This window comes from Cucurbita pepo, chromosome 10, assembly GCF_057944985.1.
Source record: "Cucurbita pepo subsp. pepo isolate OVF chromosome 10, ASM5794498v1, whole genome shotgun sequence".
Taxonomy (NCBI): Eukaryota; Viridiplantae; Streptophyta; class Magnoliopsida; order Cucurbitales; family Cucurbitaceae; genus Cucurbita; species Cucurbita pepo.
The window spans coordinates 663,121-689,936 of record NC_141807.1 but is presented as its reverse complement, the minus strand read 5'-3'; the positions used below and the strand labels follow the sequence as shown (position 1 = coordinate 689,936).

Below are 26,816 nucleotides of genomic sequence, written 5' to 3'. Positions count from 1 at the left end.
TTTGGCAAGAAATTATAAAAAGTTCTAGTTATCCACATTTAATTCTTTTAAAATTCTCAAATTTATTCCATAGAAATGATTTAATATTTTATCTAATAGATTAATTAACTTTTTTTAAAAAAAAAATTAATTGGTTAACAAGATAGGAAGATGTAAGTTTAAGACCAACATTTATAATTTTAACTTAATAAAAATAAAAAATAAAAATTATTCTAAAAAAAATGTCTGGAATATATATGTGGTTCCGGAGCTTCTGGCTGACAGTTTATGAAGCTATTTCTGAAATGTTGGATAGGTACAAAAAAGAAGGAAGAACAGCAAAGGAGAAGGGAAAAGAAATTCGATTCCAGTTGGGTTGGGTGATCAGCTGTGGATGATCAATGCTCAAGCTCGAGTGAATTGGGTTTCTTTTTCTTCATCGGATCGTGCCTCATTAATCGCTTCTTCGTTAATCCTTCGTCTTCCTCCGTCGTCGCAGTGCGTATGCTGCTACGGCGCTGTGTAATGTAATTATGCCACTGGGTTTCCCCCGTTCTTCACCCTTTTGGAGGCATTCAGTTTCTGGGTCCCAACAGTTTACTCCCATTTGAGCTTTCGCTCTATCTATCCCACGTTTTCTTTGTGACTTGAAATTCATTCACCAAAATCGTTTCCTGGGTTTTCATTTTGACGCGTTCTTCTTCTTGTCCTACGATTGGACCCAACGCTGCTGGTTGCACTGTGGCCTCAGAGGTTAACCAGCATCATATCTGAATGGAGAAAGAGCCTCTTCTTCCGTATATGAGCCCAAGGGGGAAGCCGCTTCCTCCACCTCCTCAATTATTATGTCCACTCCCTGAAAACGATGAAATTACTCTCCCTATGACACCCACGGAGTTCAAAGACCGCCTGATCTTCGGTCCTTCATCGTCTCCGCAAGACACTTCTCCCATATTCGACGCCTTGACGCTCTCCCTTTCCTCCTCAAGACCCTCTGCTTCATCTTCTCTTCAGGACCCATCTACACCTTTGGCCCCAAAATCCCAATCGCCGTCTCAACAGGCATGGCTTGTGGATTCCAATTACTCATGGCACAAAAGCAACCTCCACCGCTCCAAAACCGCACCTGCGATGGCCGTCATCAACGATGTGAACCATTCGCAAGAGCCCAAACCACAATTTGGTAAGCAATCTATTATCCGCCAAGCTGTTGTTCTTCTAATTCTTTACTTATCATTGGGCGTGCTTATCTATTGGATTAATCGTGATAAGTTTTCGGCTCACGAGACTCACCCTGTGGTCGATGCATTGTACTTTTGCATAGTAACTATGTGCACTATTGGGTATGGAGATATCACGCCCAATAGTGCTGCGACGAAGCTGTTCTCCGTATTGTTTGTGTTGGTGGGATTCGGATTTATTGATATATTACTCTCTGGAATGGTCAGTTATGTGCTTGATTTGCAGGAGAGTTATTTGTTAAGGAATGTAAAGAGAGGGGTGCAGCGTGAATCTGGGAAATCCTATATTATTGATGTGAAGAAGGGAAGAATGAGGATTAGAATGAAAGTGGCTCTGGCCTTGGGCGTTGTGATTCTTTGTATAGGACTTGGCATGGGTGTTATGCATTTTGTTGAAAATCTGGGATGGTTGGATTCATTTTATCTTTCAGTTATGTCTGTCACAACAGTTGGATATGGTGATCAGGCATTCAAGTCGATGACTGGTCGTATTTTTGCTTCGATTTGGTTGCTTGTATCGACCCTTGCTGTCGCTCGGGCGTTTCTTTATTTGGCAGAGGCAAGGGTAGATAAGCGGCATAGGATGATGGCAAAGTGGATACTTGGTCAGGATATGACTGTCTCTGAGTTTCTTGCTGCTGATACTGACAACAATGGCTGTGTGAGGTATGTTTTAACATTATTCTTTCAAACTAAGTTTAGAGAAGTAGCTTAGAAAATTGGTCTGGATGTTACTGATTCTGCTTGCTGAGATGTCTTACTTGTCTTGTTTCATGAACACGCATGAGCATTTTTTTGCATAACTTGTATGAAATTGCCTACCCACTTTGCTGTGTTTGAAGAGCCATAGGGGTTAACAGCCCAAACTCACTACCAAACTCACTACCCCTAGCAGAAATTGTCCTCTTTGGACTTTCCTTTCAAGGGCTCCTCAAGGTTTTAAAACGCGTTTGTTGGGGAGAGGTTTCCACACCCCTTTAAGGAATGTTTCGTTCCCCTCTCCAACCGACGTGGGATCTCACAACTCACCCCTCCTTGGGGGCCCAAGATCCTCGCTTGTACACCGTCTAGTGTTTGCCTCTGATACCATTTGTAACAGCTCAAGCCCACTGCTAGCAGATACTGTCTTCTTTGGGCTTTCCCTTCAAGGGCATTCCCTCAAGGTTTTAATACGCGTCTATTAGAGAGGTGTTTTCACACCCCTATAAGAAATGCTTCGTTCCCCTCTCCAACCAATGTGAGATTCCACAATTTCCTATAAGGAATGTTTCGTTCCCCTCTCCAACCAATGTGAGATTCCACAATTTAATACGTGATTTAACTGTTTGGTAGGTAGGTTCAAAAGTCCACGGTTGAATGAATTCTGTGAGTGTAGTTTGTTAGCCTGTAAAGGTTCTGGCTTCTGAATACCAAATAGTTCTTCATTTGATACAAGTTGAAAAAAGACATCTGAGAAATCTCTCTCCCATGGGTCTCTTCTGGCAGGTCTCTCACTTCTTTTCTTTAACACGAAATGCCTCCTCTTTGAAATAATGAAAAAAGAATAAAAGTTCAAGGGAATTGATAGGTCATGTGCTATGAGAATTGGGTGCATGTGCTATGAGAATAGAGAAGAAACTTGGACAAAAAGAAACGAAGTGACTTAGACAAATCTTTTTTATCGATAACCTCAGACCAATCAATCGAATGTTGATTAATACGTAATCGAGCGAACACTACTTGGAAATGAAAATGGCTCTTCTGCTCAGAAATGAAATGTTCCTGGAAATTCTTGCTCCCATTGGACCATTTGTATCTATGTGTTCTGTTATGAGGGTGGGTCATTAGTTAGCTATCGATGCAAGCAGGGCCGAATAAGAATATCGTTAAAAACTTGAATACGCTAGCTTGAGTCGGGTTCTTATTTTTGGCATTAAGTACTGGATTTGGTATCTCGAGAGATGGGAATTCTGGAATTCTTTGCTGACAATGAACCTATTTTCTTATCAACACTAAAAGAGTTCTTCTTCATCCTGATTCTGTACACGTTTCCATTGACGAATTCGTATGCTGTGCACTCCTGCTAAACTTGTTGGAATCTTATTTCATGTCTTAAGTCAACAAGGCATAAGATCTTTGTCTCAACTTTTTTATATCTTCTGGTTTTACTCTGATTGAAACACGCTGCAACTTAGCTCATCCAAAACTGTCCATGATTCTTGTTTGAACATGTCTTTGTTCAATATGTAATTCAATCTCTATTTAGATTTCTAGTACCAGTTTGAGTTCTTTTGTTGAGAAAATCTATGTTAGGCATTCCTTCCCGTCCTGTACGGTTTGGTCCATGTTCTTCTGTCAACTTAAATATCGCAGCCATGTAGGTTTGGCTGGTACCTCAATTGGCACGTAGCTTATTTGGTACACATATCGATCTTGTGAATCAAGTCGAGTAATATAAAACAGAACAACAAAACTGGGTGAGCTGACATTGGGTATTTGATGTTATCCATGTTGCAGTAGGTCAGAGTATGTGCTATACAAGCTGAAGGAGATGGGTAAGGTATCAGAGAAAGATGTGATGCAGATATCTAATAACTTTGATAGACTAGACACTGGCAACTGTGGGAAGATTACACTGGCCGATCTCTTGGAAAGTCATCACTGATATACAAACACGATACCGACAACGATTCCCTCGGCATTTGGATTCGGAAGGATTCGAGTCGTGGATAGAGAGAAAGAGCTTGAATTTCCTACATCATTTGTTTTGCCCCATTCATGTGATGATTCTGTACAAAGTTTTGATAGCATAGGAACTAGGAAGAATCTTCTATAGAAACTAAAAGATAATCGTTTGAGCTTGTTGAACTCTAATTTGTTTATTGGTTTATATCTTTGTATGTGTCCATTGTTCAACACATGACACAATCACTCGTACCCAGAATTCAGATTAGAATTCGGCATGATCACATTACTTACTCCTTGCTTCTAAGAATGAAGACTATTCCCACATACCAACATGAGTACTTTCAGCATGATTTGTCCTCATTCACATGTATCTTAAGAACTTTTTCAAAAGGTCACCTAATGAGTTATTATGATTGAGTCACCGAAAAAGGAAGATAGTAACTTTCAACTCTTATTTTTTTAGTAGCACACTAAGCATCAATCTCCAACCCCAAACATAACTTAACTAGTTAAAAGCATATGTCATCAACTAAGAGGTCAGAGAATTGAATCCTCCTCTTCTCACTAGTTTGTAGATCCAAACGACCGCTATCAAATTAGTCAAACAAAGGACACTTGAGAAAGAAACAAACTAGCACGATCGAACCATCTCCTTTGGGTCCAATCGTTGAGGCTTCTTTCAAAATAAATCCTTACATTTCAACACAAACCTTCCAAAACCATATGCTAAAAAAAGAAGCCATTCAATCTCAAATGACTTGACTAGCATCCTTCATTCCAAGTCAAGCCTATGTCCCTCACATAACTATATATATATATATATATATATATATAAAAAGGAGAAAAATAGAAGACCAAGTAAACTCATAATCATAATGGAAGTCTTTTGAAATTGCTTGGCTGATATTTTTGAATGGATTTGGTGAATTATCATGAAAAAGAGGTCATTTTTTGATGCTGCAGTTTAATAATATAAAAGTTCAGTTGATAATAAGTTCCAGAACTATTTGAATTGGTAAATATATATATATATATATATATATATATATATATATATATATATATATATATATATTTTTTTTTTTTTTTTTTTTTTTTTTTTTTGACTTTTGAGAGAATCTCCTTTTATAAAACCCTTTCACATCTGAAATAACATGGATTGGATCGTGACATTACTGGATTAGAGATAAAATTTATGTTTAATCAGCTTTAATTCTTTAATTTAATCGCCCATTTGAATTTTCCTTAGTGGAGTAGATATGGTTCCTTGTTTTTATATTTTATTCTCTATTTTTAATTTCTTTTAATATTACGTCATGCATACGAAGGCCGAGATTTAAACTAACTAACCCAATACCACTTAATTATATTTTAATATAAATAATTAAAATGACTCGTATTTACTTCTTAGAGTGAAAATATATAAATAAATCAAGACTATAGGAAACTTCAAAATTAATTATTAAGATAAATGTGACAAATTATTATATTAAATAAAATGTTTATTAAAAAAGTACTTATCTTTCTAAAAAATGGGAATAATTTGCTCATCACTATTCTTGCTTATCTTCGAATACAATTTTCTTTAAATGTCAACAATATCAAGCGAATTTGCGTCATATTCACGCTTATTTAAATTAGTTAAATCATCTTTTTTGAAGTAAACGTCGATCTTATTCAAATTTCTCTTTTAAATTGGTAAAATTTGATTCTAATTCAACAAATCAAACAAAATTTATTTGACTCGATACATAATTAGGAGAGGATCATTCATCCCTCTTAAATGTTCTCAAATATACAGTCCAAAATAATAATAATAATAAACCATCATTATTTAGAGAATTTTCTATGAGTTTTCAATATTATGATATCATAGTCTTATAATTATTTAATCCATTTGTATGAGCGAGCTTTGAGGAATATAATACTTATGACGTAGGCAACACCTACTCATGCAGTCATACTATTTTTCTAATACTCTTAATTTTTTAAAAATAATATATTATATACTTTTATTCATAAATTTATTATTACGTGGGTAAGATTATAATTATCTCTTTTAACGAGAGATTTGATAAAATTAGAATATAAATAGTTTAAAAAAAAAAACATGTTGGAAGATAATAGAAATATGTTTGAATGTGTATGAAAGGAGAAAGTTTTGTTGATAAATGGGGTTGGAAAGCAAGTAAATAAAGCCTCATTTTTTGATAGTGTAAAATGGAACACTCTTTTTTCTTGTAATTAATTAAAAAGGCAGCAGCAATTTTAGTGGTCAAAAGTGCATATCTCAACTACTAACAATACCAATTATTTATTAATTTATTTATTTAATTAAACAAAATAGCCATTTTTTTTAGTAAACGCAAAAAGTCCATTCAATTGCATACAAAAGCATGTATTAAAATTTGGGAGTACTTTTATCCAACATTAAAATAAATAAATAAACAAATAAAAAGATGAATTAAAGGTAACAAAAAGCCAGCTAGGTTTGGTCCGAAGACAAACCAGCTTTTTAACCTTTGAATATTCAAATATAATTGGTGTTTTTCTGACCAAGTCAAACCTAGGTGGGCTGCCTTGTCACAATGTCAAACACATTGTCCGATGCCCCCACTATATTATGTTTCCCAACATTTTCTTCTTATTTACTTTATTAAATTAAATTACAAATCTAAATCCATACATTCATACGTATAACACACCTACATTAAAATTAATTCAACCACTCGACATAGGATAAACATACGGAACCTTTACAATCACATTTAATCCAATATATATATAATAAAACTGTCTGTGTATTATTTTGAAATTCAAGTACCAACCCACTAATTATAATTTATTCTTAGCACTAAATTTAAATGGTATAGAATTAAGAATATAAAGAATATATGGTCATATATATACGGAAGATTGAACATATATATTCTAAATCACATTATTCTTTTTGTTTAATAATTGATTATATTTGACGTTATAAAGGTAAAATTTATAGGTTAAAAAATATGTTTTTTAAAGGTTAAATACATAAAATGTTGTTTTAAAATAACTATAATAAATGAACAAAATGTAATTTAAACCAATTAAATATATAATTTTAAATTCTGAAAAAATTATTGAAATAAAAATAGTAGGCACGTTCTGTCGTTTTGGAGAGGCGTGTAAGGAAAGCGGCAGCGGAAAAAGGCTCAGTTAATTTGCCGACATGTAGTTTCATCCACGGTCAAATGACGGTGCCAGTTGGGGCACGTGTAACTCTCAAACTCCATTTTCCCTCAGTTCTTTTTTTTTTTTTTTTTTTTTCTTTTTCCTAAATCAAAAGTTTGAATTATTGACCAAAGACTCGATTTAAAGCCCCTCGTGACTGACTATTACGCATGCCACCCTCATCCACTCGCTCTCCTGCGACGTATATTTCACGCGCTACCTTCCACTTCTGAAATTGTGCCTTTGACCTTTTCAAACTCAAAACTTTCTCCTTTATTCTCCATTTTATCATTTTACATTAAATTACACAATTATTTTTTAATTTTTAAACTTTAAAATTATTCTAAAAATATAATTACAAATTTTTTTATTTATGAATGATATTGTAAATATTGTTTTAATTGAAATCAACAATAGAAATAATTTTAATACTTTATAACAACAATTCATATTCACTCATCCCTACCAAATTAATAATATTTGTTACCATTTAACAAGCTTTGAAAATGTCGATTGGTCCAGCCTTCTAATTTAGGAATTTGCTGACATATTGAAGATATATATATTTTTTTTGTAAGTTAATATTTTTTTAAAAAAAATATTTATAAAATTGAAATATTGCGTTTAAGTAATACTCAATCATTATCAAACATGCTTAAATTATTAAGATATGAAAAAATATATTTAAATTATATATAGAAAAAGGTCAACTATGTTTTTCTTTAAATGAGCCAAATAATATTAATGAAATAAAAAGAGAGAAATTTATTTGTTTGGAAGTTATTAAGTCGAGTTTAAAGTTACATAGGCCTTCTTAGGCGTAATAAAAATTAATTAGTCTTAATTAAATAGCCCTTAATACACCAAACTTTATTTTTCATATCTCTACTCATTAAAATTAAAAATTATTATTATTAATAACAATCGCATATAATAAACTCAAAATAATATGCATATAAATTACATTGCGTGTAATAATTAATTTTGTTAACCTAATTTTAATATTGATTGATATATTAGCAGAGGTTAAAGATTATGATCCATAATACTCTAATTAAAATTAATTAATTTGACTAAACATTATTTTTTTGTTTTCGAAAATGAATATATTTTCAAGACCTTAATAATAATAAGAAGAAGAATATAGTTTTAATTAATTTATTAATAATAGAGTCCAGTTCGTCAAAGGTCTTTATAGAATGATTATTATTGCTAGTCTAATTCAAACCTAAACACTTTTCGTTTTCTAGTTTATTTATATATTTATATTTATATATATATATATATATAACAAGAAGACGATCTAACCCTGAAGCCTGGACCAAAACCCTCAACCTCATAGCTTCTTCTTCGTCTTCTTCTTCTTCTTATACGTCGTCGTTTTGGGTCTTCTTGTTCTTCTTCTGTCTGATTCCATGTCAGATGAAATGTTTAAAGATCTATTTTTGTCGAGCCCTTTTGGATACGGTGGGTTGGGTGATTCAGAAACAGGCTTGGATGAGTACGAGTCTCTAGCCAGAGCTTTTGAGCTGTCCTCGGATTACTCGAATGAAATTTCGGGGACTCCCATGAATTCCTCTGCTTCCTTCTCCTCCTCTGATGCTGGAGCTGACGAGGATGATTCCCTCAAAGACAAGGATAAGCAGATCAAAGACATGGATGACGGCGGAGAGAGCTCCAAGACCGCGTATGTCTTTTTTTTTTTTTTTTTTTCTTTTTTTCTTTTTTTAATTAAATTTAAAGGGTTTAGCTTTTTTTCATTTTTGGTGGGTGGGTGTTCTTACCAACAGGGCTAAATCAAAGAAGAAAGTAGAGAAGAAAGAAAGAGAGCCAAGAGTTGCTTTCATGACCAAGAGCGAGGTCGATCATCTTGAAGATGGGTATCGATGGAGAAAATATGGACAGAAGGCTGTCAAGAACAGCGCTTATCCTAGGTTTGATTTGATTGTTCTTCAAAACTTAAATTAAATTTTGGGTCTAAGGGTTAATTTTAAAATTGTCTGAAATTCATCATGAATTTATAAGTAAGGAATACATGTACGTTATTTGTAGGAGCTATTACTGATGAATTTCATGAGTAAGGAATACATGTATGTTATTTGTAGGAGCTATTACAGATGCACGACGCAGAAATGCGGAGTGAAGAAACGGGTGGAGAGATCGTATGAAGATCCATCCATAGTAATTACGACGTACGAAGGGCAACACAATCACCCAATTCCCGCGACGTTAAGGGGGAACCTGTCGGCAGTGAGCGGCGCGTTTCCGCCGTCCATGTTGGCACCAATGCCGGTGGTCGGTGGCGTGAGGTATCTTCCACAGCTGATGAACAACACTTCCGTCAACAACAACCAGCCCATCGGAGGTGGTGACACCGTTTATTCACAAAGCAGCAGCTTCAATTATCCTTATAACGGACGGCAACAAGACTACGGACTTCTGCAGGACATTTTTCCGACGGCGCCGCCGTTCTTGAACCGACAACCATGAATGAGGTTTTGATGACAATCTCATGTCGTGTACATATGGTCTGATTATCGTTGTTGGGATAAACATAAAAACTGGCAAGATCGATCTTGCATGCATTTTACATACAACAATGGCGCCGTTTAGATTTGGCGTTGTGATCAGAGATAGAAATTAAAGTTTTGACATTTGGCTCTGATGTAGGGTTTTCAATATTATTATTATTATTATTATTATTATCGTTATTATTTATGGCTCTAGTTGAGTTTCATTTTATTTATTTATTTTCTTCAATTTTTTTTAATTTAATTAAGCGGAGGCGTGTGAATTTTTTTTAATAATTAATTAATTGATAGGGGGTGACAAAAAATCTCGTGGATCGGGTCGGGTCTTTGCTCCCACCCATGTAAATTGGAGCCATGGTTGGTGATGGGGAATAATGTTCTTTTTAAACGATTGAATTGAATTCTCCGTCTTTGACTCGATTTTTGGGGATTTTTTATTTTATTTTATTCATTTGTTTAATAAAAAGCCTCTTTTTTTTTTTTTTTTATTTTTTTTTTTTTCTGTTGGATTCCGATTATTATTATTATGTGCGTAGACGATTTAATTGTGTTATTATATATATATATATATATATATATATTAATTATAGGATGATGATAAATTATTTAGTTATTTGATGTAATAAATAGAGAAGTATTAATTTTCTCTTTCCTTTGACATAGTTTAAGATCTAGGGATATGTATTGAGTATCAATTAATTTCTAGATTAAGAGTAATTAAGTGATGGAGATAAAAATAAAAAATATTATTGAAGTTAATAATTAAATTTTTTTTTTTAATGATGAAAACAAAAAAGTTGTGACAAAAAGGTGGGTTAGCTTTTAATATTAAAATATTAATTTCCCATAATTTAATAATAAAGAGCTTATTTTTTCTGATAAGAATATTAAAGAGGCTTAAATGATTAGTTATTCCCTAAATCTTAGATATCTAGCTATGGGTAAGTGGTAACAACATTTCTTGTTTCCTCTCATAGATGGCCATATTAATTTTTTATTAACAAATAAAATTGGATAAAATTCAATAAATGTTCGAACAAAATACGATTTAAATTATTATAAGATGTTGTAATTCATGTCACATAAAAATTTAGAGTTACGGTGTTTCTTTAATGTATTTTAAGACTTTTTATTTACTTCAATACTACATTTACACGATGGCTAATTAAAGTAATAGAATATAAAAATTGTGTTATAGAAAGTCTAGAGTTTTAATTTTGAAGCTCAGTTATATTTGTAATCTCAGTAGTTAGTTATATTTAGAATTAGAATTATTCAAGCATGACATAATCGATCTCACTTTAGTATTATTGTCTTAAAGATTTTTTATCAAACGTTGGGGTGATTACTTATAAGAAAAAAACTTTTAAATTAACGTCAAATTATTATTATTATTATTATTATTTTGGAGGTCAGCCTAAGAATTAATGACTACAATACCCATAAAAGGTGAATCAAAATATAGTTTGATTAGATGGGCATTAATGTGTATTATTAATTTTTGGGGAAAATATTTTATTATTTTTTCCCTACGCAATTAATGCAGCTTATTTGTTATTTTAGTGGCGTCTAAATGAACGGTGCAATTATTGTTGATAAACAAAGGGATAAATGTATAATTCCTAGAATAATGTCTTTATAAAATAATAATAAGAAATTTTAAATTAGATTATTTTTATTTTGATATATGAATATTTAAAAATGTGAGATAACGTGTTAGTATTGACATGATGTTGAATACGATTATTAAGTCAAAAAAATAAAATTATTTAAACATATATTAAAATTAAAGAACTAAATTAGAGGAAACAATAAGTTTAAAATCTTTTATTTTTTTTACATAATTTTTAAAACTATTCGGGCGATTTTTCGCCCTCTTCCTACTTCACTGCGAGGGCTTTTTTTAGAAACGTCAAAAAAAAAAAAAAAAAAAAAAAAAAAAAAAAAAAAAAAGCTCATAAATTACGTTTTTAATCCATTGTCACTTTCTTCGCGAACGTGCGTTCTTGGCTTGTATTGTAGTAACTTAATTCTTAATCTGTAGCCGGAGAAAAAAAAAAAAAGGAACGCCGGCGAGCTTTGTGAAATAGGAATATCAACTGTATAAATTGTCGTCGGAACGGAACCACATCGGGATTGGCGATGACAAGATCTGAGGAAGAGTGAAAACAACCAGCGACCCACTGCAGAACTACCGTCGCAACAACAACAATTACGACCCACCATCGACTTCTCTTTACTCAATCTTGAAGCAAAGACATTCCCTTCTTTTTCTATATCACTGGGGAGTGTTGGATCTTTGCCCCACTAGCCAACTAGGGTTTGTTTTTTTGTTTTGTTTCTCTCTAATTTTATCCTGGATGTGCTAGGCTCTAGTTTCTGCATCTGATTACGCTTGTGTATTTGTGGTATGTGGCATTCTCGATCTGCATTTCCATTTCTTGGTCTCTTATGAATTTTGTTGCTATGTTTGTTGCTTGGAGTTTGGGGTTTTGTATAATTCTATTTCAGGCGATGGGTTCCTTTTTTGATCAATTTGATTTTGGCAGGTTTTAACAGGGATCTCGAATGGAGGATTCGGAGGGAATCAAGCCTGGCCTGGTACAATTTCTCGCCCTGCAACTGTCTTTAATTACTTCGTTATTTACTAGATTAATCGAAGGAACTTTGAGTTTGTTATTTCCGGGTGCTGCTTAGTTGTGTAATTTGTCCATGTATGGTACAGTTGTAATTAATATTATCGGACGGGGAAGTATTTATTGTGTCTTTGGATTGAGTTGGTGGTGATAATAATGTTTGACAATTTGATGTCATAGCTTCGACTTTTTGATTATTGGGAAGTCTCCGCTTAATTTCTTCATATCTCAAATGAAATCAATGTATTTATATCGATCTTGGCGTGAAAATTAGTTTAGATGCCCAATGCAGAAACAACTAATTATGGAAACACTGCAAACTACGCAACATGAACATGCTCTGAAATAAATCCTCATCCTCTCCATATGTTTATGTTGATGTGTTTTTTTTTTTTATCCGCCACTTGCTTTTGTTAGTGATATCAGAAGCTATTGTTCTGTTTCAGGTTTCCTTTTTGTTGGGCGTGATTCCAGTTTTTGTTGCCTGGGTATATTCAGAGTTTCTAGAGTATCAGAAGGCTCGACTGCTTTCTAAAGTGTGAGTAATTTTCTTCGATGCACGCCATGGACGATGATATAAGTTAGTTCATTCATTCTTGAAAAGGCTGAGCTGGAACTTAGTTATTTCTTTGCTCGCCCAATGCATTTGTCAGATCTGCTACTTTTATCAAGTCTTCTGGTCATGGGTCTCTGAACTTGTTGCTTTCTTTGATTACAGTCATTCAGACATTAATCTTGTTGAATTGGGTGAGGAGAAAGGAGATAAAGTTAAAGATGATGAGGCTGCTTTGCTGGAAGGAGGCCTTGCAAGATCAGCCTCGGCAAAGTTGCATAGTTCATCAATTAAAACAAACTTAATCAGGTTATTTTCTATTTCCTGATATATTTCTTTACCTCTTTCTCTCACACACCCTTCAAATACCATCCTTACTTCTCAAACTTTATAACTCAGGTTTTTGACATTAGATGAGTCCTTCTTGCTGGAAAATCGGGCTACATTGAGAGCAATGTAAGTTGTTAATTTAGCATTTCGCAGGTAGTGACACAAAAACTTGTAGCTTACAGTCACATACTTGTCGACCATTGTTTGTAGATCTGAATTTGGGGCAATTCTTGTGTACTTCTACGTATGTGACCGCACAAATATATTGGGAGATTCTAAGAAGGTGCTTGAACTTGATCTTATCTCTTGTCCAATGGCTACCTGTATTTGGATTTTGATTATAATTCATTCTATGTGGCAATCTAAATATTGTTCTGATAGTTTGAGTTTGAGAAGTGCACCGTGTCTTTATTACACTGGTGTAGTGATGTAAGCTTCTTTGCTTTATATTTTCCAACTTCCATAAACTTGGACTAAATGTTATGCAAAAGCTCTTTCAGATTAATTATCAGGGTTTGGCTTTCCAATTCTTTCTTGGCCCTTCCTAGATTGTCTCCTCCCTTCCATCCTGCCTTTTTTCTGTACTTGATGCACATATATTTGCACTATACACAATTAAATAGGGACTTGATTTCAACCACTTGTTTTTGCCACATATCCATATAACTGATAGATTTCTCACATTACCATGTTTCTTAGAGAATAAGAAGGGAAACAATCATACTTACTGATAGATGCTCTTGAATCTCGATGGAATTTAGTTTAGTCAGCTAACTATCGATGGTTTTTTCTTGAGCAGAATTACAATCGGGATCTCTTCCTCTTTCTTTACATCCTTCTCATCATTGTTTCTGCAATGACGTCTTTGAAGAAACACAATGATAAATCAGCATTTTCTGGAAAGGCGATACTTTACCTAAATCGACATCAAACAGAGGAATGGAAAGGGTGGATGCAGGCAAGTTCTCTACAATGAGGATATGACCCGTTAACAAATTACCTTAAGAAACCATGGGTGCAAGTTTAAGTAAGAAGTGTGAGGGGCCGATGCTTTTTGTCATTTCTTTAGCAGTTGTAGCTGTCAAAAGATGTATTTCTTGCCTTAACTGAAGATGTTTTCATATCTCTTATGTACAATGCTTAACCTTTATTAGATAATTTTAAATGTAGTGTTGGGATCTTCTTGGTCAAGACGTTAAGGGACAGGTATATATTGAAGAGAAATTTCCCCGTGATGGAAAAAAATGATATATTCCAAAGAGAAGTTACCATCTGATTTAATTTAATTGATTCTTTGTACTAATTGCAGGACTTAGAGCTTCCATATTTGTTTGATTTTAAGTAACCTTGTCTCTGGGCAATTCTAGCCCGTGCTTGTTGCTCTCTTTTGTATTAATTGTACATATCAATCAGTTTATTGTGCTTCTCAACATTGTGATTGCCTTCATACATTTTTTGGTTTTTGCAGGTTCTATTTTTAATGTACCATTATTTTGCTGCGACGGAAATTTATAATGCCATACGGGTATTTATTGCTGCTTATGTGTGGATGACTGGATTTGGAAACTTCTCCTACTATTATATTCGAAAGGATTTTAGCTTGGCACGCTTTGCTCAGGTGTTTTCCCCCTCTCTCTCTCTCTTTTCTTTTGATAGAAATAACCAGCGCTGCATAATTGTTTCACCCTTCAAGTTTTTCTAGAATTTCTACCCTGAACTTCCAGGATACCAGCAGTGCTTGACTTTTTCTAATTGTTGATGCAGATGATGTGGCGACTAAATTTCTTTGTTGCCTTTTGCTGTATTATTCTTTCCAATGACTACATGCTGTACTACATCTGTCCGATGCATACACTTTTTACTCTCATGGTGTATGGAGCTCTTGGAATTTTTAACAAGTACAATGAGATAAGATCAGTGATGATTGCAAAGATCCTTGCTTGCTTCCTTGTGGTTATTGCAGTTTGGGAAATTCCTGGAGTTTTTGACATCATCTGGAGTCCATTTACATTCCTTTTAGGTTGGTCTTTTTTTTTTTTTTTTTTTTTTTTTTTTTTCATTTTTCCTCCAACGGATGAAGGTAATAATTTGATAGACATCAAGTAGAAAACTGTTCTGAACGTAGTTCCTGTTTTTGTTTTTAAAATTATTTCGAGAAAGGTGTGATTGAATAACTTGCAAAAATTGATGTTTGCACTCATTGAAATTTCTATCCTTAAGTCCGTGATTTTGAAAAGAACGACAACCGCATTCTTAAAAGAAAGGGAGAAAAGAATCTAAAATATGTTATTTATGAGAATACATCCAAAACACGTTTTCCCTTTCCATATATGGCTGGGTTAACTGGTCATTTTCGTGCTTTAGTGTAATTTTATCTAGTGAATTGTGCAACTTATGGAATATGGTTAATTTTGGTGATCCCAAGACAAGTTTATTTGCGAAGTGCTACTTCATCTGCGTATCTGATAATGTGAAGTATAATGATTCTTTTTCTGTTCTTTTTATTGACAGGGTATACTGATCCTGCAAAAGTTGATCTCCCCAAACTGCATGAGTGGCATTTTAGATCTGGTCTAGATCGCTATATATGGATCATCGGCATGATATATGCATACTATCACCCCAATGTAAATTAGTAAACGTTTGATGACATCAGAGTTTCATGGATCTTGCTGTCTTGGTCCTTCAGGTACTGAATTTTGAATTTTCTCAATTTCCAGGTTGAAAAATGGATGGAGAAACTGGAGGAAGCTGAAGCAAGGAAGAGAATTTCGGTCAAGACAAGCATTGTTACTGTTTCTGTTATAGTAAGTGGCATAATTTGGAGTGCTTTTATCTGCTTAGGTTTGATAATCTGTTTTCATACTTTCAGTACAATTGATCTTATTCTAATTTCCATGATTAGGCTGGTTATATGTGGTACGAGTACATTTACAAGCTGGACAAGGTGACTTACAACAAATATCATCCCTACACATCGTGGATTCCTATAACGTGAGTATTGAACATCTTATATTTACATCAATCAATATTATAATCTTTTTTATCCTCCCACACGATGGCTGGCAAAGACGGAATTTGGGTGCATTGAAATTGCAACTATCTTAATGTTTCGTTTGCTTTCTGTGGTTCCAGTGTTTACATTTGCTTACGAAACTTTACTCAGCAATTGCGAAGCTACTCTTTGACCCTCTTTGCGTATGTATTTTCTCGTCTGTCAACTATAAAGCTCAGATTCAATTGCGTTAATCCTCATTTTGCACGTTTTATTTGATCATTGTGTTGTTAGGTGGCTTGGCAAGATAACGTTGGAGACCTATATTTCACAGTTCCATATATGGTTGAGGTATATTAAGATCATTGTATAACTACTCAATCATTTACTTTTTTTACCAAAGTCTAATCTTAATTAAAACCTGGAAGATAAGAATTGTTCTTACATCGTGCTGCCTTCAACTCGCATTTGTTCATAAATTCTTAATTTTAAGCATTTAAGAAGTTACTACCATACTGCTGAAACAATCCTTAGTTTTTTTTTTTTCTCTAAAAATCAACTTGTTCCATGGATAAATATTCTTTTTGGTTTTAGAAAATGTACGTGATGATTTTTAGGGTTTATTATACAAATAGTTTATTGTACTTGCAGTCTAATTTATGCTTGTGGCGTACAGATCGAATGTGTCTAATGGACAGCCAAAGTGGCTTCTCTCGATCATCCCAGAATACCCGATGCTCAACTTCATGCTTACAACTGCCATCTATGTCATAGTAAGAACATTCGCAGTCTAAAATCTTCGAGGGCCTTGCTTAACACTCACGATCGATCTTGCATTATCTATACCTTTTCTGTTTTGCAGGTGTCCCTCCGGATTTTTGAATTAACCAATACACTGAAATCTACCTTTGTACCTACAAAAGATAATAGACGGTTGCTGCATAATCTCCTTGCTGGAGCTGCAATTTCTGTATGTTTATATTGCATCTCGCTGGTCATTCTTTTCATCCCTCATTAAATGGTAAGTCCATATTCTACAATGAGACGAATCCAGAAGGCTTGGAATTTTGATTCACATCATCAATATTTAGAGTATAAAGATTGCAATAATTTTGATTACCACATCATCGTATGTCTCAAAATCAGCAAAGATTAAATAATTTGCTTGCCAGCTGATTGTGATGTGGGAGGGACTCAAGAACTGTTAATTAATTCTACAGCCAAGTGGTGAAGCAAGACTAAAGATAGATATAGAAAGGAATTATGTTGAACCTCTGCTTTTCGACCACTAGGGAAGACTTCTGGAGGGTTGCTATTGCTTCCAGACAGACAGATTATGAAAACAAGAACTCAGGTGGTTGAGGGGAAAACTCCCCCAAGCTGGATGAGTTAGTTGCCAATTGTCTCCCTGGAGTTTGGAAGAGCCCTTTAACTTTACAATATATTTTTTTTTTTGTTGTAATATTCTCATTATGTATCATTTCGTTTTTTTTTTTTTTTGTTATCCCATCCACACTCTCAACTGAGTAAAGAAAATCTGTGCATAGAGATGTGTTATCTGATGATGATCAACTGAACTTGATTGTTATTTCTAATGCATTCATCATTTTCACTTCTTTCTCTTCTAATTTGCAAGCAAGAGAATGGTAGATTCGATTTTGATTTTCGACTTGTTCAAGCTTTCTAAGAGTGAAAGTTTGTATAAAATGTTTATTTTCTCTGCCGATGCCCGACTTGTTTACGGTATGCGCTTCTATGCCTGACTTGTCTGTATAAAGTGTGGTAGGCAAATGCCTTATCTCTATTACTTTACCATCTCTATTTTTCTTGTAGACATTAATTCCAACCTCGACCATCTTGGTGGATGATATATGCTGAAATATCGGTGAGTTCCGCTCAAAATTGATTAATATTAGATAATTAACCTGTAATTTTAGTTCATGAATGAAGAAGAACAATAAGCAGCACAAAATTTCACACAAAAGCACTTAATTCAGTTTCAACTAATGTACACCAATAATGAACTCTCTTTTTTTACATATTTCTCTCACTTTCCAGGGACAAAGTTTGTGGCGTAGGCCCATGCATTGTTGTTGACTGGGTCGGCAAGGTGGTCAGCCAGGTTTTCCAAAGGACCCTTTCCGGTGACAATGGCCTGAACGAAGAATCCAAACATGGAGAACATGGCGAGCCTTCCATTCTTTAGCTCCTTAACCTTCAATTCAGCGAAGGCCTCTGGGTCGTCAGCAAGACCCAACGGGTCGAAGCTTCCACCTGGGTAGATGGGGTCGACGACCTCCCCGAGTGGGCCTCCGGCAATACGGTAGCCCTCGACGGCGCCCATCAACACGACCTGGGTGGCCCAGATGGCCAAAATGCTCTGTGCGTGGATCAAGCTGGGGTTGCCCAAGTAGTCGAGGCCTCCCTCGCTGAAGATCTGAGATCCAGCCTTGAACCAAACAGCCTCGCCGAACTTCACGCCATTGCGGGACAGAAGCTCGGGGAACACACAGCCCAAAGCTCCGAGCATGGCCCATCTGGAGTGGATCACTTCGAGCTCACGGTTCTTGGCGAAGGTCTCGGGGTCGGCTGAAAGTCCAGCAGTGTCCCAGCCGTAGTCACCGGGGAACTCTCCGGTGAGGTAGGACGGTGGCTCGCCGGAGAATGGGCCCAAGTACTTGACACGGTCGGGGCCGTACCATGGGCTGCCAGAGGAAACTGACTTGCTGGCGGTCTTCCTCATGCTGACTCTTGCATTGCCCTGAATGTCAGGGGTGTTGGGGGAGAGCTTCACGGCCTTACCAGCCAGTGATGGAGAAGAAAGAGCCATTGTGGAAGCAGCCATTGTTGGAGTTGGAATGAGCTGTGTGATTAATGGAGGGATGTTTTTGTGGTGGGGAAGTGGTGGGTTTGGTGAATTTATATAGTGAGCAGAGAGAATAGATTCTTATCCATTCGTATCTATATCTTCAATCCCATTGGATTTCAGAGATTTTTGCTCTGTTTTTCTATCCATGCCCACATGGCTCTCTCTCATCCACCAACTGTTTCAGATTCATATCACTATACACTGAATCTAACGTTTAGATAGATCGTCCCTTTCTTTGATGCAAATTATATCTGCAATTTCATGCATTTGGATAGGTGCTATCAACAACCCACATGTCAAAGTTTCATTGGAAGGAAGGTGAGCCCAAGGATTTGCCTAAGATTTTTAGAGCTGTAAAGTGGCACAGGGGAAGCCACCTGGAGCAAGGAAATCAGCCATAGGAACCTCAACCAATGAGGAAGCTGATATTAATTTCCCTGGATAAGGACCCTTCCTCCAAGTTCATGTATATTATGCTCTGTTAAGCCCATCCACCGATATCAGCTTCCCTGCACTTCAAACCCATTTCAGCTTCCTTCTGAATCATACCAATGGCTGCTTCTACAATGGCTCTCTCCTCCCCATCTCTGGCTGGGAATGCCTTGAAGCTCTCCCCCAACGCCCCTGACATTCAGGGCAACGCAAGAGTCAGCATGAGGAAGACCGCCAGCAAGTCAGTTTCCTCCGGCAGCCCATGGTACGGCCCCGACCGTGTCAAGTACTTGGGCCCATTCTCTGGCGAGCCACCGTCCTACCTCACCGGAGAGTTCCCCGGTGACTACGGCTGGGACACTGCTGGACTTTCAGCCGACCCCGAGACCTTCGCCAAGAACCGTGAGCTCGAAGTGATCCACTCCAGATGGGCCATGCTCGGAGCTTTGGGCTGTGTGTTCCCCGAGCTTCTGTCCCGCAATGGCGTGAAGTTCGGCGAGGCTGTTTGGTTCAAGGCTGGATCTCAGATCTTCAGCGAGGGAGGCCTCGACTACTTGGGCAACCCCAGCCTGATCCACGCACAGAGCATTTTGGCCATCTGGGCCACTCAGGTCGTGTTGATGGGCGCCGTCGAGGGCTACCGTATTGCCGGAGGCCCACTCGGGGAGGTCGTCGACCCCATCTACCCAGGTGGAAGCTTCGACCCGTTGGGTCTTGCCGACGACCCAGAGGCCTTCGCTGAATTGAAGGTTAAGGAGCTCAAGAATGGAAGGCTCGCCATGTTCTCCATGTTCGGATTCTTCGTTCAGGCCATTGTCACCGGAAAGGGTCCTTTGGAAAACTTGGCTGACCACCTTGCCGACCCAGTCAACAACAATGCATGGGCGTTCGCCACAAACTTTGTTCCCGGAAAGTGAGAAGTCGCAGGATTGAGAGAGTGAGAAAGGAACATGTGTTTGGTTTAACCATTGATTTGATGGTGATGTAAATTACGGGTTCAAACAATTGAGTGCTTGATTTGAATGGATCTCATTCTGATTCTTTCAGTAATAACAAAGAGATGATCTTTTTAATGGAAGGATGAAGATTTGAATTAAAATAAAATTGGTGTTCAAAGAGATAACTCAGAGTTCATAGTTTGAGTAATTCTGAGTGAAAACAAGAACCTGGAGAGATGAGAGGAAACGAGCCTCTTGGAATCAGAGCCACAGATAATGGCAGGCCAATTGCAGTTATGGTTAAGAGTCCGTCGAAATGGATGGAGTTCTTGAAGGCCTCTCAAGGACCCCCTGGTTCCCGGGCGATAGGCTTTTACGACTACCTCTCCAGCCGTGCCAAAGGCATCATTTGAAAATATATGTGTACAGAAAGACTATGTAAATTAGGATCTTTAGGCTCTCACCCAACACTTATTAGTTCAATCAATCGTACTTCTCAGGGTGGACTGCTCTACATTTAGCCACGCAATCAATTCAATTATTCCATAACACAGCGGGATGGGGTTGGACAGTTGACATGAATTGTAGATAAAATTATTTGTTTATTTATTTTTTTTAAATAAAAAAAAAAGTACAATAAAAAGTAGGGCTCCTACCAGCAGCATGTATAAGGGCCGAAATGAGGGATAAAAAGAAATTATAAAAATACGTATTTTTAAAATTAAGAAACAAAATTATAATTAAAAATACGTAAGCTATATTTTAAAAAAATAATAGTCAAAACCAAAATTAATTTTTTTTCTTTCTTTCTTTCTTAAAATCCCCACACGAGGAGTTGTTTTCAGTTTCACGATACGCACTTGTCAAACCATGTGGACCCCACTGCTCCATCCGATCACGCGTGCTTGATCCAACGGTTCACATAGCATCCCATGATATACGGAAATCATTTCGATCCAACGGCTCTCAGTTCACTGGGTTTGACCATTGTCTGTCTCAATACACGATTCACAGATTCACACAAAAACCCAACTAAAAGTTTTTAAATACTCTCTTACCCCTCGATCCCTCTCTCTCTCTCTCCCTCGATCTCTCTCATCTTCCTGCCAGATCTTTAGCTTGCAGACCAAATCTGGGGACTGATCTACCGAACTCTTACGAAAATCGTCCGATCGTCTTCGTTTTTCTGCCTCATTCAGCTCTGGAATCACGTGGGTGAAATTTTTTGTTTCATATTTTGAGGAAACTTGTTTGTTTTCCGTTTCTTTTAGCTTGCGGTAATGGGGCTAGGGCACGTATACTTCTTTTGGAGTTCGTTTGATTTCTGGATGCGTACTGCGAGAAGTTAATTTTCGAGTGATTTGTACTTTCGACAGATCGTAGTTCTGTTTTGTTTGTTCTTTCTTTACTCTGATCATTGTTAGTGTCTGGCGTTCTCTTGCGATGGAGATTTTCGAAATTTAACCTTAAATTACTATGCTATCGATTCTGTTCTCGTTGATCTGTCATTTTTTTCTCAGTGTTTTTGGGCTGTTTTGCACTTGATTTTTTTTCGTCCCGTGTATGGATAATGAGGAAATTCGGTAAAATGAACGATTTGATGAACTCTTAGGTTCTGTTCAGGGGAGGACGTCTAAACCAGATTAGCGAGTACCTTTATCTTTTAACTTCTAAAAATGTATAAACACGTCGTTTGCTTAACTGGTTTTGTTCACTGGGTGTTCTGTCTAGGGAGTTCATGTTTTTACGTTTGTTAAGTTGTACTGATTGCTTCTCCTTTGTTTGCTTTACCTTTCAGTTTAGGATTGGGTTCGTCTTTATATTAAGTGGAATTGGAGAATAGAATCAAGATGCCGTGGACAGCCTCCTTGGTGAATTACTGCAGCAAGTGTGTTCGCTTGGTGGTCTTCTTTCGTGTCATTCTGTAATTTGATTTGCATTGGTGAGATTTTTGGAACGAATCCAATTATTTTGATTATTACCATAATTGACTAGACATGTAAGAAATTGTCTTGGAGGAAGAATATTTTTCTTTTTGGTAGGTCACATCAATGATCTTTCACTGGCCTTGTATTCACTTGCCAAGGCTAGGAATTTGTTGGGCTCCGCCAGATTTATCTTTTTGAGGATCGCCCATAGAAAAATACGACTGATCTTGTGTACTTGTTAATATTATTATTGTGCTTGTAAATTTTGTGAAGTTTTGAAGTTATTTGCTTATGGCTGTGTGCAGAAGGAAATTAAAACGTTGATTTTGCTGGTCTTACTTTTGCGGCTGTTCCAATATTATATTACTGGTTGGAGGAGTGAGAATGTACATTGGTATTACGGGAAAGAGAAACAGAGCTGTGAAGGAAGTTGGGAAGGTTAACATGAGTGTTGGAATCATTGCCTACTACCAAGTGATGCAAGTTTGTCAGGTAAACCATAACTGTAAATTTTACTCTGCGGTGATTGTTTGTTGTTACAGCTCACACATTTGAAGTGTCTGAAATTTCATATTAGTTGTCTCTTTATTCATCCCAAATCACTATCAACTCTAAATTGATTTCCGAAGTATTGATAAAAGGGGAGTTTTTACTTGCAACCATGTTACAGATAATATGGTGTTTAGTTCCATCTTCTATCTTTTGATTGTTTATTAGCTAAACCAAGGTATTATAGTATCAAACATTAAGTTTATATATGCATTTTTTCATGTTGAAGTTAAGTTTTTTGCTTTCTCCTCTCATCTTCCTGGCTGCCTTGAGATTATGTTTACTGTATCTCAATGAAGTAACTTTGTTTCGTAGCTGTTGTCGTTCCTTCGGAGTTCTGGATTTGTATGAATTTTATATTTTCAAAAATTGGTTACTGGTACATTTTATTGTATGAACTAATAATACATTTTGGATTCACTTGACTGTCTGTACTGCTTTCATTGTTGGACTGTTAAAGGGCATCTTTAAGTGCTTTGTTTTGATGCCTTTCAATTTGTTCATTACAGGCCGAGTATTTTCGCCAATTGCTAAAACCTGTCACGTAGGAGAACATTGCGATAAGCATTTGGACATTGGGGAGTTAGGTGGACTGGCCTCCAGTTGTGCTAGAAGTGAAGAAATGAAATATTTCTTTCCTGTCTGTCTTTAATTTGATATAAAGATCTCGCTTAAATTTACATGGCAACATATAGAGTTGCTGTGTAGTCTTCTCATTAGTTAACATCCCATTTTGATTTTCGTAATACAATAGCAAGCTTTCCTGAGAGAGAAGACACGGTAACTTGAAGTTTGGAGAGTTTCCCGTTTGTTTGTTTCTTTTACATGGACTTTATGCAGAGTGACCTCAACTGTTACCTCAAAAACGCGATGCTTCCAACAGCAAACCAAGGGGGTGATAATCACATGCAGATTCCTCTGTCATCTGCCTTTCCTTCTGTTTTACCTCCTGGGCGAAACAACTTGGGACCTTTCAATACTGTTGAGTTTCAACCTTCTGAAGTTTGTCCCCAAAATTTCATCATCTTCGACCACACTGATAATCGAAGCCAAATCATGTTCCATCCTGCAATTGCCAACAAACTTAGTGGTCCTACTGCGAATATGTGCTCGAAGTACATCCAAAAGAACTTTTACGTCAATGATGAGCATAATGATGATAGTAGAGAAATATCATCTCCTTTGATGGAGGATTTGGATGACATCGATGCATTATTGAGCTTGGAAGATGAAGATCACGAAGACATTGATGGGTCTGAAGATGAAGAGATCAGCACTGCAAGGTCTCATTTGAATTATGGGAATCAATCCCCTGATTCTTCATCCTCCTCTTATAGTTCAAAACCCAGGAAGAATCAGTCATTTAATCCTGTCCACAAGTTGTCAAGCAGTGGAAGAAGCAGCCGCGACAGTGACATGAAACAGTTAAAAGTGAAGAAAATGGTGAGAAAGCTGAGAGAGATTCTACCTGGTGGTTACCAAATGACAACAGTCACCGTTCTCGACGAAGCTGTTAAATACCTGAAATCTCTCAAAGATGAAGTGCAGAAACTCGGAGTCGGGGGCTTGGAGAACTAATGCTCAAAGTAAGCCTTCTGGTGGCATCAGCTGTAGAACTCTGAAGGATTCTCATATCATTTGCTTCTCCTCGCCACCTAGTAAAAAGGTTCTTTGAATGTTTTGAATTTCAAATGCCTGCGGTAGATTTGACTGTGGAACCAATATTTCTTGTCAGGCTCCTGGACTATGTTATTACCTGTTTTGTTCATGTTTTACTTCGGTGTCTGGAAGTTCTGAGATTGATCTGCCGCTTCTATCAGCATCTGTTATCTTTGATTTAAGACTGCACTGTACCTTCTTTTTTGTCTTGAACGTCTATTATCAATCTATTCCAGAATCATTGACTGTAAATGGTATCCTTATCTGTGTCTGGAAATGTGGAAAAATCTCTTAATGTTCTTGTGGTTTCAGAGAATCTAGGTACAGAAGAAATAGAACAGCGCTCTGTTTCGCTTGACCTGGAGAAGATGATTGATTTGATTGTCTTCTTGAAATCATTAGCTCTGGTATGTTTCATTAACACCAACGCTGTTAAATTGATATATTGCACTAAGTCAAATACTTGATCAATAAAGAGGAACTTCTAGACTGATTGATTAAGATGCATAAGGTTTCTAACTCATTTAAGCTGAAGACCAAAATAACCCCTTCATTCCTCCATCCATCCATCTTCAAAATATTTTCTTTCTCAGGAGGCTGCCGCCGGCAATAAGAAGCAAACAAAGGGTCACCAAAATATTGAGATGAAGAAGATAGTAAAAGAAGATGATCGGCTAATAACATTATCAGGTCAGACGTTTACAATATTTTTCCTAGGTTTAAAAAATACTCATAAAATTTTAAAAGTAGCATTAGCATCTCTATCTTTATAAAAAAAAAAAAAAAGTTAAAAAATTCTTACTATATGGACGAAACCTATCTATCGACACCTTATAGATTATTTAGGAACTTTAATGTTATTTTGAAAAGATTATGAGTATTATTTGAAGTGTGGTACTAACCGGAAATATATTTTTAATTTTTTTAAAAAAGTTTTGTTTTTGAAGTTGCATAAGGTATAATTTTTTTTTGCTAGAGGGTGTTTTTTAAAACCATTTTGAAAATTTAAGAGTATTTTTTGAATAATATGTTAACGATTTCTATTCAAAACTAATAATAACGATATTTTTGAACTTTAGAGTTCAACGTTGGTGTATTTTACCATGTCCAAATATTTAATTATATAATTTCATAATTTAGAGATTTTTTCTATAGTAATATATCATATATAAATATCTTCGATTTCAACTAGGACAGATGATCAAGATGGTTCGTTCTTTACCGAAACTATTAAAACCTTTTAAAATATCTTGATAATAACCTTTCAAAAATATCTTAATAATTCAACATTTATATATTTTAGAAATATAAAAAATATATATATATTGAAAATTTTAAATAGACTTGAGATTTGGAATAAAATGCAACTAATTTTTATGTTAGTTAAAAATGGAATTGGTGGTTAACCTTAAAAAAAAAAATGATAATTAATTTATATTTTATATACTAAATCATATTTAGGTTGAGAAATGAAACTTATATAATTTTAAAAGTTTGAAATAATTTTAAGTTCTATAAAATTTAAATCTGTGAAAAATAAAAGCTTAGAATGTGATGTAAATGGAATACTCTATATATAAAACAAGCTGTCACAATTTCCAAAATTCCTCTTCCTTTTCGATATTTTGCATTCGAAGCCTTTTGCAAAAGATATATACTCTCTTTTAATATACAAAATTTCTAACTCTAAATTATTAAAAAATAGTAAACATATGAGGAAAAAAATTATTATTATTTTTTTCCGATTTGTGACTCAAACATTTAACATTAATTGAAGGGATGTGTAAGAGCGCTAGTCTACTGTTAGCCGATATTGTCTGTTACGATTTTAAAACTTGTCCTAGAGATGAGTTTCCACTTCCTTACCCTCTCCCATCAATGTTGGATTGGAGCCTAGCATCCTTACTAACACATAGTTCGGTGTCTAGCTCTGATACCATTTGTAACAATCTTAGCCCACGACTACTAGATAATATGCATTTTAATCAATTGTTTAAGATAGTACGGCTAGAACTAAACATTTGAGTTTAATTTGGTTAAGATAAATATTTTTATTAATAAAATATTAAAAGTTTAAATCTCTCCATGTTAGTTTATCTAAAAGACTATGATATGTAGAAAAATTTTAAAATAAAATAAATTTTGCGTATGGTGGATACCTAAATTTATAATTTTAGAGAATCCGTGAAATTTATAAAATATTAATCCCTAATTTAACCTAAAAGAAATTAACTTGATAATAATAAAATTAATGGGAAAAATGAGAATTAAAAATAAATATGCAAATTGCGAAATTAAG

General features: G+C 35.5%; 6 protein-coding genes across 10 annotated transcripts; 5 read left to right on the top strand and 1 right to left on the bottom strand.

Annotated features, from left to right (window-relative positions):
• Positions 1-217: 217 nt before the first annotated feature.
• LOC111804145 (two-pore potassium channel 3) lies at positions 218-4,099 on the top strand. The gene is made up of 2 exons (XM_023688850.2): positions 218-1,886; positions 3,717-4,099. The coding sequence occupies exons 1-2, from the start codon at positions 754-756 to the stop codon at positions 3,862-3,864; spliced, it is 1,281 nt and encodes a 426-aa protein (XP_023544618.1). The 5' UTR covers positions 218-753; the 3' UTR covers positions 3,865-4,099.
• Positions 4,100-8,397: 4,298 nt separating this feature from the next.
• LOC111804258 (WRKY transcription factor 71) lies at positions 8,398-9,823 on the top strand. 2 transcript variants are annotated; one of them, XM_087127763.1, is made up of 3 exons: positions 8,398-8,784; positions 8,888-9,031; positions 9,215-9,823. In XM_087127763.1, exons 1-3 carry the CDS (start codon positions 8,513-8,515, stop codon positions 9,585-9,587), a joined length of 789 nt encoding a protein of 262 aa, XP_086983889.1. In that variant the 5' UTR covers positions 8,398-8,512; the 3' UTR covers positions 9,588-9,823. The 2 variants fall into 2 exon arrangements, with proteins under 2 accessions (XP_086983889.1, XP_023544762.1); XM_023688994.2 differs by having other exon boundaries at positions 8,399-8,784; positions 9,203-9,823.
• Positions 9,824-11,610: 1,787 nt separating this feature from the next.
• On the top strand, positions 11,611-17,754 carry RWA3 (O-acetyltransferase family protein). 4 transcript variants are annotated; one of them, XM_023689398.2, is made up of 16 exons: positions 11,611-11,948; positions 12,178-12,229; positions 12,711-12,802; positions 12,983-13,126; positions 13,217-13,273; positions 13,358-13,430; positions 13,947-14,105; positions 14,616-14,765; positions 14,912-15,167; positions 15,659-15,774; positions 15,868-15,954; positions 16,053-16,141; positions 16,283-16,345; positions 16,437-16,493; positions 16,819-16,915; positions 17,005-17,754. In XM_023689398.2, exons 2-16 carry the CDS (start codon positions 12,197-12,199, stop codon positions 17,158-17,160), a joined length of 1,629 nt encoding a protein of 542 aa, XP_023545166.1. In that variant the 5' UTR covers positions 11,611-11,948; positions 12,178-12,196; the 3' UTR covers positions 17,161-17,754. The 4 variants fall into 4 exon arrangements, with proteins under 4 accessions (XP_023545166.1, XP_023545169.2, XP_023545168.2 ...); XM_023689401.2 differs by lacking the exons at positions 11,611-11,948; positions 12,178-12,229; positions 12,711-12,802; ... (3 more) ...; positions 13,947-14,105; positions 14,616-14,765 and having other exon boundaries at positions 14,894-15,167; positions 17,005-17,163; positions 17,363-17,754; XM_023689400.2 differs by lacking the exons at positions 11,611-11,948; positions 12,178-12,229; positions 12,711-12,802; ... (3 more) ...; positions 13,947-14,105; positions 14,616-14,765 and having other exon boundaries at positions 14,894-15,167; positions 17,005-17,163; positions 17,315-17,754.
• A 360-nt stretch (positions 17,755-18,114) lies between these two features.
• LOC111804550 (chlorophyll a-b binding protein of LHCII type I, chloroplastic-like) lies at positions 18,115-19,049 on the bottom strand. Its single transcript, XM_023689402.2, has one exon. The coding sequence runs from the start codon at positions 18,985-18,987 to the stop codon at positions 18,190-18,192; it is 798 nt and encodes a 265-aa protein (XP_023545170.1). The 5' UTR covers positions 18,988-19,049; the 3' UTR covers positions 18,115-18,189.
• A 443-nt stretch (positions 19,050-19,492) lies between these two features.
• LOC111804551 (chlorophyll a-b binding protein of LHCII type I, chloroplastic-like) lies at positions 19,493-20,521 on the top strand. Its single transcript, XM_023689403.2, has one exon. It carries the CDS (start codon positions 19,563-19,565, stop codon positions 20,358-20,360), a length of 798 nt encoding a protein of 265 aa, XP_023545171.1. The 5' UTR covers positions 19,493-19,562; the 3' UTR covers positions 20,361-20,521.
• An 890-nt stretch (positions 20,522-21,411) lies between these two features.
• LOC111803829 (transcription factor bHLH144) lies at positions 21,412-24,769 on the top strand. Its single transcript, XM_087127764.1, has 4 exons — positions 21,412-21,592; positions 22,180-22,323; positions 22,615-22,801; positions 23,699-24,769. The coding sequence occupies exons 3-4, from the start codon at positions 22,694-22,696 to the stop codon at positions 24,434-24,436; spliced, it is 846 nt and encodes a 281-aa protein (XP_086983890.1). The 5' UTR covers positions 21,412-21,592; positions 22,180-22,323; positions 22,615-22,693; the 3' UTR covers positions 24,437-24,769.
• Positions 24,770-26,816: the final 2,047 nt, after the last annotated feature.

Bases quoted from the DNA above. Each gene is read 5' to 3' on its own strand.
- LOC111804145 (XM_023688850.2), top strand. From the start codon at position 754: ATGGAGAAAGAGCCTCTTCTTCCGTATATGAGCCCAAGGGGGAAGCCG. The intron at 1,887-3,716 runs GTATGTTTTAAC...TCCATGTTGCAG, and splicing joins GACAACAATGGCTGTGTGAG to TAGGTCAGAGTATGTGCTAT.
- LOC111804258 (XM_023688994.2), top strand. From the start codon at position 8,513: ATGTCAGATGAAATGTTTAAAGATCTATTTTTGTCGAGCCCTTTTGGA. The intron at 8,785-8,887 runs GTATGTCTTTTT...TCTTACCAACAG, and splicing joins GGAGAGAGCTCCAAGACCGC to GGCTAAATCAAAGAAGAAAG. The intron at 9,032-9,202 runs GTTTGATTTGAT...TGTTATTTGTAG, and splicing joins AAGAACAGCGCTTATCCTAG to GAGCTATTACAGATGCACGA.
- RWA3 (XM_023689398.2), top strand. From the start codon at position 12,197: ATGGAGGATTCGGAGGGAATCAAGCCTGGCCTG. The intron at 14,766-14,911 runs GTGTTTTCCCCC...TTGTTGATGCAG, and splicing joins GCTTGGCACGCTTTGCTCAG to ATGATGTGGCGACTAAATTT. The intron at 15,955-16,052 runs GTAAGTGGCATA...TTCCATGATTAG, and splicing joins TTGTTACTGTTTCTGTTATA to GCTGGTTATATGTGGTACGA.
- LOC111804550 (XM_023689402.2), bottom strand. From the start codon at position 18,987: ATGGCTGCTTCCACAATGGCTCTTTCTTCTCCATCACTGGCTGGTAAG.
- LOC111804551 (XM_023689403.2), top strand. From the start codon at position 19,563: ATGGCTGCTTCTACAATGGCTCTCTCCTCCCCATCTCTGGCTGGGAAT.
- LOC111803829 (XM_087127764.1), top strand. From the start codon at position 22,694: ATGTACATTGGTATTACGGGAAAGAGAAACAGAGCTGTGAAGGAAGTT. The intron at 22,802-23,698 runs GTAAACCATAAC...GACTTTATGCAG, and splicing joins AAGTGATGCAAGTTTGTCAG to AGTGACCTCAACTGTTACCT.